The 12,628-nt window shown below is 53.2% G+C and overlaps 1 protein-coding gene across 2 annotated transcripts in view; it reads right to left on the reverse strand.

Moving 5' to 3' along the window:
* Window positions 1-539: 539 nt before the first annotated feature.
* LOC136000523 (cyclic AMP-dependent transcription factor ATF-7) overlaps window positions 540-12,628 on the reverse strand; it is a 54,203-nt gene continuing 42,114 nt past the window's right edge. For both annotated transcript variants that reach the window (XM_065654389.1, XM_065654390.1), the window contains 7 exons: window positions 11,666-11,823; window positions 9,635-9,734; window positions 8,350-8,463; window positions 7,270-7,416; window positions 5,932-6,129; window positions 4,453-4,561; window positions 540-811 (listed from right to left, as the gene is read on the reverse strand). In XM_065654389.1, coding sequence (XP_065510461.1) covers window positions 597-811; window positions 4,453-4,561; window positions 5,932-6,129; window positions 7,270-7,416; window positions 8,350-8,463; window positions 9,635-9,734; window positions 11,666-11,823 — 1,041 coding nt within the window. In that variant the 3' untranslated portion in view covers window positions 540-596. The remainder of the gene's footprint in view (window positions 812-4,452; window positions 4,562-5,931; window positions 6,130-7,269; window positions 7,417-8,349; window positions 8,464-9,634; window positions 9,735-11,665; window positions 11,824-12,628) is intronic.

The raw sequence follows: 12,628 nt of genomic DNA on the forward strand, positions 1-12,628 counted from the left end.
ACCCCGGGGGCGGCAAAGCGACACGCGCGTGTCCCCCAACACAAACCCATCGATGGCGATTTGTCGCTCCTGAAAAACCCGCTGGAATCTCGGGAGCGACGGGATGAACCTCGATCCCTCCAACCTCCGAGCTCGGGGAGGTTTTTGTGCGAAGGTGCAACGTTCCGGTGGCCGGAGCGGGGAGCGGGTGCCTGGAAGCAACACGTTGTTCAAAATAAAATACACCGACTAAATGGCGAGTTTTCCGTCACCGAGAGGAGGAGGAGGGACCCGGGGGGATGCCCGAAGAGCAAAAGCGCCACGGGGGCTCCCCCAGGCCTGGAGGTTTAGTGTTAACGCAACCGCTGCTTGAAAACGACCCTTTCGGGAGGCTTTTTCCAAGCGTTCGGGTCAGATCCGACGGCTCGTTGAGCAGAGGGTGAAGCAGCGACCGGGAGCTGAACGTGCCGCGTGGTGGGAGAAGCCGTAGCTGCCCTTAAATCACTTGAAAAAAAAAACCAACCAAACCAACCAAAAAAATAAACCAAAAAAAAGAAGAAATCGATCCTCGCGGGCTTGTTTTCTGGTGAGTCTCTCCGGCGGGTTTTGCCGGGACATCATCTGCCGGCGGACTGGGACTGTGGGGCCATGATGACCGGGGCCGGTGCCGGCGCCGGCAGCGCCAGTTCTGTCCTTTGCGTCGCCATCTGCGCCAGCACCGAGGTGGCGACGGCTTCGGCGGCCGAGCGGGCGCTGAGCCCGTTGGGGGCCGAGCTGTGCTGGATGACGGGGGCCGGGGAGCCCGTGGGCTCGGCGCTCTCCTTCGGGCTCTCTGCGCCGCCGCGAAACCGGGAGAAAAAGGAGAGAATGAGGTTAGAGAGGGGGCGGCGGCCACGGGGCGGCGCGGGAGGATGCGCCTGGCGCCCAGAGACCCGACCGCGAGGCTCGTTAGAAAGTTAATGGTATAGAAATAACAAATTTTGATTATATGTATATTATATATACATAAATGAGATAAATAACCAATAAATAAGCAGCAGTAACTGACTTGCAATTGGGGCGGGAGGATGCTCCTGGTGCCCAGAGACACGACCGCGAGGCTTAGAAATAACAAATTTAGATTATATTATATATAGGTAGATGAGATAAATAATAAATATATAAGCAGCAGTAACCGACTTTCAGTTGGGGCGGGAGGATGCTCCTGGTGCCCAAGAGACCCGACCATGAGGCTAATTCGAAAGTTCATAGTATATAAATAATAAATTTAGATTATATTCGTATTATATAGAGGTAAATGAGATAAATAATAAATATATAAGCAGCAGTAACTGACTTTCAATTGGGGCGGGAGGATGCTCCTGGTGCCCAAGAGACCCGACCACGAGGCTTATTAGAAGGTTAATAGTATATAAATAATAAATTTAGATTATATTTATATTATATATACATAAATGAGATAAATAATAAATATATAAGCAGCAGTAACTGACTTTCAGTTGGGGCGGGAGGATGCTCCTGGTGCCCAAGAGACCCGACCATGAGGCTCGTTAGAAAGTTAATAGTATAGAAATAACAAATTTAGATTATATTTGTATTGTATAGAGGTAAATGAGATAAATAACACATATATAAGCAGCAGTAACTGACTTTCAATTGGGGCAGGAGGATGCTCCTGGTGCCCAAAAGACCCGACCGCGAGGCTCATTAGAAAGTTAATAGTATAGAAATAACAAATTTAGATTATATGTATATTATAGATACATAAATGAGATAAATAATAAAAAATAAACAGCAGTAATTGACTTTCAGTTGGAGAACAAACCCCCCGCCCCAGAATCAAGGACTCAAGCACAGGCAGGTGATTATTGTAATTAGTGCCACATTCTGCGGACGTGCCCAACCTGAAGTCAACTTTGCTCACTAGAATATAATTTTAATATAAAAATAGAGCTCCCTGTCGAAGGCCGCCGGGAGAAAACCCCTGTTCACTGTGTGCAGTAACAATAATGATATCTAATTTACCTTGTATTCAAATATTGTAACCAATTAGCCCTGCAGGGCTGTCCTGAGGGTGTGTACAGTGATCAGTTTTATAGAAATGACTGAGGCTTTGGGCTGCTGGTTTGATCCAACATCCAGACTTGCGCAGCTCTAATAAACTATTTCACCTCCGGGTGCAGAATTTGGCTCGTTTGCACACACACCGGGGCGAAAAACCCATTTTAGGGACAACACTCAGGCCTTGGAGGCTGCGCAAGAGCCGCTCGGCTTTTCACCCAACACTCACCTTCACCAGCCAAAGCGGCAAAACGAAGCAAGGGCTGGCAATTAAGCTAATTAGCGCTGGGCCATAACGACCCACCGTGTTCGGGTGGCCCCGTCCATTGCAGAAACGCCCCCCGAACCTGCCCCGATTCGGGGAGGCGCGAAGCGCAGATGCCCGGCGTCGGCCCTTCTCCTCATCAATCTGTCTCCTTGTTACCGCTAACGAACTTTCTCCGCGTTTCCCGGCGCGGCGCTTGGTTCGAGGCCATTGAGCTCCGGCGGCCTCGCCATCTGTCAGCGAGGGAAACGCACCCCAGCGACCCCGCTGCAAACGCAGCTTGTTGGGGTTTATCTGATTTATTTTATTTCTTCTTTTTTTTTTGGTCGCCATTTGTTATGTGAATTACCTGGTTCGCTCTTTATCGTCCTCGAGAACATTAAAAACAATTAGGGTGGTCACAAACTGTTTGCTCGCTCGGTTTCTTTGGGTAACTCGGAGCGATCTGAAGGGACGGGAGGCGAACAAAGACTTTCCTCCCCGCTCTTTTCTGAGCCAGGCAAATCGTTTTGCCCAAAACTGTGGATTCTCGCCCACAAAACAGCCCCCCGCACGGAGGATAATTTGTGAGCTATCGAGTGACGAGGCGAGAACCTCTTTGGGGTATCTGCTCGTTATCTGCAGGTGTCAGGAGGAAATTCCCTCCCGTGCACTCGGTTGGATGAATTACAGGGAAGCCGTGCTCTCCTTCCCTTAAAAGAGCAAAATTATGGCTCCTCTGCGATGTTTCTTCTACCTCAAGAGGGTAAATCCCATGATATTGGGAAAAAAAATAATCAGAGAGGATGTTTACAACCTAACCAGGCACTGGAAAGCATATTTTAGGGCCGTTTTCTACCAGGTGCGTGAATATTGTGCCCTTTCCCCAATTGTTTTACCTTCTGTGCGAAACTTTGGGCAGGATATTGAAAGACGCGGTGAGCGCGGATTTAAAAACCCACTTGGCGGTGAGAGAGAAGGTTGAGTGGAGCAACAGAATCGTTTGGCAGCCCCCCAAAAAAAGGAGATTTACAAGGTATTACAAATAAAACACGGCAACCGTACGTGAGGCAGCTGTAACTCCACCGAGGGAACCTGGCGGTTTGTTGTTTAAGGACCTGCTTAGTCACAAATCTCAATAATAAAAAACGCAGCCAGGAAGGGGAGGGAAGGGGAGGGAGGTGTGAATTTTATATTTTATTATTCAGATGTGTGGTGAATTCCTATTATTGGAGCAGACGGCCCACGAGGAATAGTAACGGGAACTGTAAAGTTTGGAAGCAAACGGGACAAACCACATTGCGGAGCGAACGCCGAGGGTTTCACGACCGCATCGTTCAAAGCTCCGCATCGCCGTAACGAGGGAAATAAACGGGCTGTGCCAGGCCCTGGGTTTCTGCCTCGCCGCACGCGAGTGTTTCTGAGTCCAGGATGGGGGAAATTGGGAGGAAAATGGGAAGGACAAAACCTATTTCCTGGGGTTTCTTTTCTCTTCCTTCCTTCTTTCCGTCCCTGCCTCTCATCCCGTTAATCCGGGCAGCGCCCGGGGGCTCCGGCATCCTCCCAAAAACCTTCACGCAAATAACCTCAGCGCGGAATTGTTACTGCGGGAGGTGACGTGAGAACCCAGACGGAACGTTTAGCTCCCGGGTTGATTATAATGAAATAGGCGGCATTAAAAAAAAGAAAAAAAAAGAAGATAAAAAGAGGTTTTCTTCCTTCCAACCCCGAGCCAATTTGCGGTGAATTGCAGGGGATGAGACACAGAGCCCCGTGATGTCATTTACAGTCTGGCCTTTCCTGACTGCGGCTTCGCTGGCGGAGCAGCGACGGTTTTTAGCTGCAAAGCGAATATCGAGTGCTGCCCACGCTTCGGGGACAGGAGACACGTTTCTGTCAGGTATTCCACGCTAAATACCCGCTACAACCTTCCCTCGGCGCTTCGCCCCCCCTGCCTGGTTGCAAAATGGTGTAAAGCAGGTTAAAGTGAATTTTCAGGTCCAGCCTGGGTGATGTTCCTCAAGCCCAGGACCACGGGCTGTCTGGTCCTGCCAGGAGCAGCGGATGGAGCCCGGACTAAGACGCAAAGTCCTTGCCTTCACGATTTGCGCAGGTTTCATCTGCTTCGAGCTAATTAAAGGATAATAAGGAGCAAAGTCGTGACTCACCGAGATAGCCCTGTGTCTTCTTCTGTAGTGCAGTGACCGGACAGTCCTTGTGCGCCAGCAGGAGCTGCTTGAGCTGAGCAACTTCGTTCCTCAGTAGCGTCACTTCGTTCTGCGATGGAAACACAAACACATGGATCACGCTCTGGACAGCGGCCTCCAGCAGGATGTTCATTTATGTGCCCTGCAAACGTACAATTTGTTGTCTAATTTGTCTTGTGCGGTCTAAAAGAACCAAATGGTTTCTGGGGTCGGGGAATTTAGTGCGCGAGACACAGAACGCGGCGTTTCCCTGGCTGGAAAGCCTCTCGCTACGTTCATCATTTAATCCTGGACATATATTTGCCTGAGCCCTCCTGTTAACACCGACTGCTCGAGGCAGACACGCTGTTGGCTCCGAAGGAAAAGGACCCAGAGCGAGAAGCCGAGTCTAAATCCGAACCTCCGTGAGCTTAAACCCGGGTCTACTCCCCTGAAAACTTTGTGTGGCGGATTATTTTTCTATTGAAAAGTTTGGAGAAACAGTTGAAACCCTGTCAATTCTGTATTTTGAAACTGCCCGAGGAAAAAGTTTCTATCATTATCTTGGGAAAAGAATAAAAATATCGTGATCAGCGCAGCCGAAAAAAATCTCACCGCGTGTAGTGGAGGAGAAAACCCAGAACGGACACGAGTTGGGTCTTTGTGAAGCCGTCAAACCTCGGACAACGCTGAGAGCAATAACGAGGGGTAACGGCAACGGAAGCCACGTCTGCATTTTCAGATGAGCTGCCAGTGAGGCAGGGAAACCCAGTTCTCCAGTAAAACCAGTACGGCTGCTGGTGCAGCTGCAGAGCCTCCCAGTTCAGCCCTGTGCCATGGATGGGAACGGGGAGCATTTCTGCCAAGAGCCCTTGTGCAAATAAGCGACAGGACGAGAGGAAATGGCCTCAAGTTGTGTCTGGGGAGGTTGAGGGTGGAAATTTGGGGTGATTTCTTCCCCAAAGGGCATTGACCAGGCTGCCCAGGGCAGTGCTGGAGTCACCATCCCTGGAGGGATTTAAAAAGTGTTTAGATGAGGTTTAGGGACACGGGTTAGTGCTGGAGTTGGGTTATGGTTGGACTCGATGATCCTGAGGGTCTCTGCCAACCGAAACGATTCTGTGATTCTATGAAATTGAGGTGATGCTGGGGAAACCGGGGTGATGCTGGGAAACACCTTGTAGAAGAGGAAACGGCCCCAAGTTGCGCCAGAGGAGGCTGAGGGTGGAAATTTGGGGTGATTTCTTCCCCAGTGGGCTGTGGGGCATTGACCAGGCTGCCCAGGGCAGTGCTGGAGTCGCCATCCCTGGGGGGGTTGAACAGATGAGGTTCTTGGGGACATTTTAAGCGCCAGCGTTGGGTGAACAGCTGGATCAATGAGCTTGAGGGGCTTTTCCACCCAAACTGATCCTGCGATCCTGCCCCAAGCGCACATCGTCCCAAGGGCGTTTACACACTCACGCTCAGCTGGATGTTCTGGGTCGTGAGCTCCTCGGCTTTCTTCTCCAAGGAGGACACCCAGAGTTTGCGCTTCTGGCGGCAGCGGGAGGCGGCCGCGCGGTTCCGCTCCAGGAACCGCTGCCGACGCTCGTCCGGGTCTTCGTCGACCGTGCGTCTCCGTCTCCCGCCGGTGCTGGGGGTGGGCTGGGCCGGGGAAACCTGCACAGAAAGGGAGAGATTTGAAAAACAAAGCTCCGGACCGGGTAGGGAGATACGCGCCGGGATTAAAAGGGTTTGGGAAGAGACAGCAGCTCTTGCGGTTGGGCTGAAAAGGGGGTTTGGGTTTGCACGGTGGGGATGGAGCGACGGGGAGCTGGGGAAAAACCCCTTTCACAGGTGTTTTTGGCAGCCTAGAGTGTCCTGCGAACTTACGGTGAGATCCTGAACCCTGTGAACGTGTGAATATCAGGGGAATTAATGAAAACATAAAGTCCTGCACTCCGGTAATGGCATTAGCAGAAGTTTCCTCCTCTCCGCGCCGAGGAGCTAATGCAGTAAATGACCACGGGCGACGCAGAGGAAACCGCCTTCCTTTTAATTCCACTTAAGATAATTTAAAAAGCACTTCACACTGCAACGATTTAGGAGATTCCCCCACGGAGCAACTTTCAGCGGCGGGGCTGGGAGCGCCGATCCTGCTCCGACACACATAACCAAGCGCCGTCTCCATTTGGGTTGAGCAACTTGCTTCATGGAGCACAAACCGCGGCTTTTGAGTGCGAGATTTGCTTTAAAAATTAACGCGGGTTAAATTTTCCCCCGGCGCCCTCGGCTAAACGAGCTCTCGGAGGCAAATGGGATGAAAAGATTTTGTAAGGCGGCACATTTCCCGGTTTTATTTCGGGAGAACAAAGGGAAAGTCGTCGAGGGCCGAGGGTCCTGCAGACGTGGCTGTGCCCTCCGGGTTTACACCTCGGTACTCGCTGTCAGGCAGCATATGGATATTAAAGTTTTGGAGGCCACCGAAGCGCCGGAGCAGGTGGCCATCCTGATGGACGGTTGGCATTCGGTTCGCTGGCAGGAACCGGTGGAGCTGATTGCCTAAGAGGGGAGCGTTTAACCTCAGTAATTGAGCAGGGAGAAGAGAGCGAAATACTCTTTCGAAACTCCCGAGCTCGTCAAGCAAATTAACACGTCGCGGAAGTTTTCTGCCCGGTTGGTGGCTGAGAGCATCGGCGCTGAAATAACAAGGTTTTGAAACCGTTCTGCAAAGCGGGAAGCTGCGAGATTTGTCTCCTTTTTCCCCAAAGGCCTGAAAGCCGCAGCATCTCCAGCGCGGTGGTTTAAGGAGCAGCAAACCTGGGGTTGAGCCGGGGAAGGGGCGTCCGGGTGCTGGACGAGGATCTGACTTTGCTCCGGCCGTGCCGGCACCATCGTGCTGGCTGTACCCACCACCAGGTTGCTGCCGTTGAGCGAGGAAGATGCGGTCAGGCTGGCCTTCAGCCTCTGCCAAAGGACAAAAAATCACATTAATGGGTCTGTTCTCCACGCCATCAAGGCTTAAATCAGTTTCTGTATCACCCAAGGTGCCGGGGAACGGGCTCTTTGGGGACTGCGGCTTCTTCGAATCCAAGGAACAAGTGACAGGACGAGGGGAAACGGCCTCAAGTTGCGTCTGGGGAGGCTGAGGGTGGAAATTTGGGGTGATTTCTTCCCCAAAGGGCTGTGGGGCATTGACCAGGCTGCCCAGGGCAGTGCTGGAGTCGCCATCCCTGGAGGGCTGAACAGATGAGGTTCTTGGGGACATTTTAGTGCCAGAGTTGGGTTTGTGGTTGGATTCGATGAGCTTTAGGGGCTTTTCCAACCAAAATTATTCTACAATTCTATGTAAGAGGTGGGTTTGCAAACACCTCAACCCCATCTCAGCCAAAAAAAAGGGAGTTGGCTGCTCCTTGTTCGCAAACTTAATTTTGCTTCCCCCCCTCTGCGTTCACTTAGTTTGAGCCACGAAGAGCCAGGAGAGGAAAATTCTTCCCTAAACTTTAAATTCAAGAGCTCTACGTGAAAAACCACTCCCAGGATCCTCAGATTACAGCACAACGGCTCTGCTCTTGGCGCTGCCTTCCCCGAGTCCACCTCCAGCCCATCTGTTCTCTTGGAAGCAGAAGCACCAGCTTTACGGAACAGCCGCGGTTAGGCTGGGCCCGAGGTTTTGTCTGGACAATAAGCCGCGCCTGAGCCTGCCAGAGCCGCAGCGCCCATTAGGCTGATACTCCTGGTGGCATCTGCGACACCTGCTCTCGGCGCGGGGAGAGTTTGGGAGCAGCGGCGGCTCCTCGCGAAGGCAAAACCCAGAAAATCTCTTCTGGAGGAGCCGGTGAAGACTCAGGGACAACACCGTGGATGTGACACCTCTCCGGCGTGTACTGGGACACTCACCATTTTGGCTTCGGAGTGAACTGGGAGTCCCGATGGTGAAATGGAGCCGCTGGTGTTGATGGGTGGGCCGGGGATCCCGGGAATGTTGGGCACCATGGGCATCGGCCGCGCCAGCTGCGGGGAGGGAGCGACACGTGGGTTTTTGGAAGCTAAAGGTGCTTTTCCAAGCACGCTCTGCGAAGCGGCTCTGTAATAATTCCCCCCACCGAGCACATTTATAAATCTTGACAAACGCTCGGCGTTTAACTACCGCTATCCATTACGCCGGCTGTCACCGAAGGCCACCAGCCGCTCCTTTGGTGGCTGCGGTGGCTGTATCGGAGTTGTGCATGCAGACGGGGGGCAGCTCTGAGCCTCCCTCCTTCCTTTCCTTTCCTTTCCTTTCCCTTCCCTTCCCTTCCCTTCTCTCCCAGTCCCCACCAGTACGGGCGAGCAAATGGAGCGGGAGGGTATGAGATCCCCCCTGGGGATCGCTGCTGCGACACCCCGGGTACGTCACAGTGTCCCCTCCTAAACACAGAGAGTTTTCTCCTTCACCAAAGGAGGGAAAAACCAGAATTTTCATGTGCTTTTATAAGCCACTCAGGTTGCTGCACAGCAACCCAAGTCCTGTTTCAAATGATGTGTCTGTACCCTCAAGCTACGCCGAGCTGCCCGCGCCTCTCCCTCCTTTGGTGTCGACGTTCCCGTTCCCCCAGGCTGAAGGTTTTTGGCCGTTACGCTCTCAAAACCCAAAGCTGTTCCTGGCAGGACCCACGCGCGCTGCCCGACGGGAGCCGGAGCGCTGGGGAGATGCACAAACCACCCACCCAGCACGGAAATCCGTCCCCGAGTTCTGCAGAAACGGAGAGTTGTCCCGTCTGCAAAAAGCAGAGCCTGCTAGGCTGATATCTGAGCGGGTCCTTAGCAGGCTGGCGACGTTGGGCTTGGCTTTTCCAGCCCGCAAAGACCAACATGTTCTCTGCAAGCTCGACTGGTTTCAATGGAGGCGCACGCTGTTCCAAATGGAAGCGGCTAATCAGGGATCCAGCAGTTCCAGCCCTGGACCAAGGGCATGAGCCATCTGTCCAGGCGAAGCTTTGTGTTTTTCCAGACTTATTGCCCTCTAGTGTGATCCACACGTTATTACCACCTTGCCAGAGCTGCTCCGTCCCCCCTCTCCTCCTTATTTTGCACGGAGGGGAGATATATTTTCATTTTTGCAAAATGGAAGTGTCTGCATGTATTTGGCAGGGGATAAACTCCATCCCCTCCTCTGCTGAGCCGTGTTGGAAGTTTTTCTTACCGATATAACAGAAGGCATCTGTACGGGAGGGCCTGGGAGGACAGGCATGGTCTGTCCGTTCGCAAGCTGCACAACAAGCGGGAGGGAACCTGTGGGAGACCTGGAGAAACAACAATTCGCGTTTTCATAGATTATTTCAAGTTTGTGTTGTCCCGGCAGCCCCAGGAGCTCAGGGGTACATGTGTGAATTGATTCTGGCTGGAGGATTTGGGCTCGTTTTCCCGGGGGACGGGAAGGGCCCCGCTCGCCGCAGGTTGGGGAGGAGGTGATCACACCGGAGCTTAAACACGACAAATTAAAACCCCCAAGAACTCTTCCCACCACAGATCACTTCACAGTGAGAAGTGGCGTTTCTGCACGTGCCGACACACGCGCGCCCCGTCTCCATTCCGGGGCGTCACAAACCCCACCGCACTCCGGCTGTCGACCTTCTGGACTCGGCTTTTCTAGGAGAGCGGAGGGAAAGTCGGAGCTGATCTGCTCTGGGTGTTGGGGAGAGGAAGGAAACGGTGTTTGCTTGTCCTGAGTTGGTGACAGCGCAGCCGGGAGCCGAGTGGAGGCAGAGCCGAGCTGGGTAGAGGAGCGCGGAGCTGCTGCGAGCCTCACTATGGGGAGGGAGGAAAAAGAAATCGCTGCTGATTCCAATAATTTGCTTCTGCCGAGGGCAGGGAAGGGGATGGACGGAGCTGGATCCTCGCGCTGGCACGGGGTGACACAGGCTGGGGACAAAGCAGCGGACGCGGGTCAGAGGGGAGAGTTCAATGCGCCAATAACTCAGGCTGGAATTTTTAAGGCTGCCTGGGGAACGCCAACGTCGCGGCTCTCGATTCATTTCTGTCGGGCATCCCGAATCCTCCGAGGCGGCTTTGAAAAGCCCAGCCTAACGAGGGCGAGTTCCAGGGAGGTCACAGCCTCCCCCTCCATCTCTGTCACGCTGACAACCCCAGCGCGGCCATAACGAAGGGACCCTCGTTAAATCTGCAGACTGAGCTCTCCGTAAAGCCCATTCTAGGAGGAATCTACCCCAACGGGCTGCAAAGTGCAGATAAAATCATATTAAAGCCCAGCTTACTCCAGCTCTGATTTTTTTGTGCCTCTGAGCTTGAGGGGACTCGGTTCCAACCTGCTCAGGGTTAAAAAAAGGAGCATAATGCCCTTTCCAAACCCCAGGACAATCACTTAACCCCTTAATGCCTCGAGACAGGATTTAAAACTTTCTGTCAGGAAGTCTGGATTGATGGTGCCAGAGGGGTCAAAGCAAAAAACACACACAAAAATATGAACTGACAGCCAAAAAAATAATAAACGGCCCGGTTAATGTAAGGAGCCAGCCTCAAACAAGGGTAATTAGAAAGAGGCCAAGAGCACAGCAAAAAAGCAGCATCCTGCCACCAAAGAATAGAAGCGCAGCTAAATATGCGTCTCCTGAGGGCTCCCTGTAATGTGTTTCCTGCATCCTCCAGGCTCCTTCCTTTGATTTGCAGGGCTGGAGCTGCCTGACATGTCGCAGGCTCGAAACTGCCGCAGCGAGAGCTCCGGAGCCGCCGCTCCACATCGTTACAGGAGGCAAAAAAGGAGCAAAGTCATTAGATGTGCCGAAACAGAACAGGTCCCGAGGCAGGTGCTGACCACGGAGGGTGCAGGAGAGGTTGCACTTCAGAGGCAACAGCTGTCGGAGAAAATCCCAAAGCCGTTAAAGATCCAGACGATTTCCTACGGCCGCAAAAGCAACTTGGGAGCTCCCAGTCAGGCCACGCTCCCGGTGCAGACAGCGAGCGTCGTGTCAACGTGTTTGGGGACTGGGTTTAATTTCTCCCGGTGGTGAGTTTCGCCTCGTTTCGTTCCGCTACGACAATTAGTTCCCGCTTTCTGCACTCACACCCCCATTCGGCTTCTGGAGGCAGCGCCGCAACGAGGCCCTTATGGCCAAGCAGCCGCAGCGGGAACTGCGGCACCTCAGTCGTTCTGATAATCAAGGAACTTGTTTAGGTAGCTAATTACTGCCCAGGAAGCCTGACGAACGGCACTTACCCCAGCTGTCTGTTGGCAGGGGGGGCCTGGGTGATGACGGAGGTCGGGGAGGGCAGCGTGGGGTGCAGCGGGTCGTACCCCAGGTGCAGTGGCAGCGAGCCCGGCCGGACGATGGTCGGAGTCGGCGTTGAAATGATGACGGGCTTGGAGACGATCTCCTGAAGAGGAGCGACAGACAAAAGGAGACGTGCTGTTACTTGTGAGCGTCACAATCGCCCGGCTGGCTCTTCCTTCTGAGGGTGTTAGAAGAAATTTAGTGAAAATTAAGGCACCTTTGTCGCAGGAACCGAGGCGCAAGGGGAGCGACTTACCCAAAGTCACTCTGAAATTCAGACTCGTGCTGCCCGCAGCGGCCTCGGGGGATAATCCCCCTCTCCAGCCCCATGAGCATCTCTAGGGTGGGGAGTTATTCAGGCTCGTGTGTCCCCAAGACACAGGGACACGTGTTGGAGGAGACACGTGATTTGTCTGGCACTTTGGCCCCGCCAGAAACGCGTTCCCAGGGTGAGCAGCAAGGCTTCCCCATCAGCCAAACCCATGGGGAGGGCTGAACGCAGTCAATGTGTCTTTTAGAGAATGAGCTTTTCTCTTTCCTCCTAAAATGAGATGAACCTCACAAGCCCAAATCAGGCCTTGGCACCCAGGTGTTCTCATCCAAGAATCACAGAATAGTTTGGGTTGAAGGGACCTTCAAATGTCACCTGTCCCATGAGCAGGGACATCTGCACCAGCTCAGGGTGCTCAGAGCCCCGTCCAGCCTGGCCTGGGATGTCTCCAGGGATGGTTCAGCCACCACCTCTCTGGCCAACCTGGGCCAGGCTCTCCCCAACCTCAGCAGCCAAAACCTCCTTTTATTTAACCTGAATCTCCCCTCTTTTAGTTTAAACCCGTCACCCCCTGTCCTATTGCAACAGGCACTGTTCAAAAGTCTGTCCCCGTCATTCCTGTGCCTCCTCCGGCCCC

This window comes from Caloenas nicobarica, chromosome 33, assembly GCF_036013445.1.
Source record: "Caloenas nicobarica isolate bCalNic1 chromosome 33, bCalNic1.hap1, whole genome shotgun sequence".
Classification (NCBI taxonomy): domain Eukaryota; kingdom Metazoa; phylum Chordata; class Aves; order Columbiformes; family Columbidae; genus Caloenas; species Caloenas nicobarica.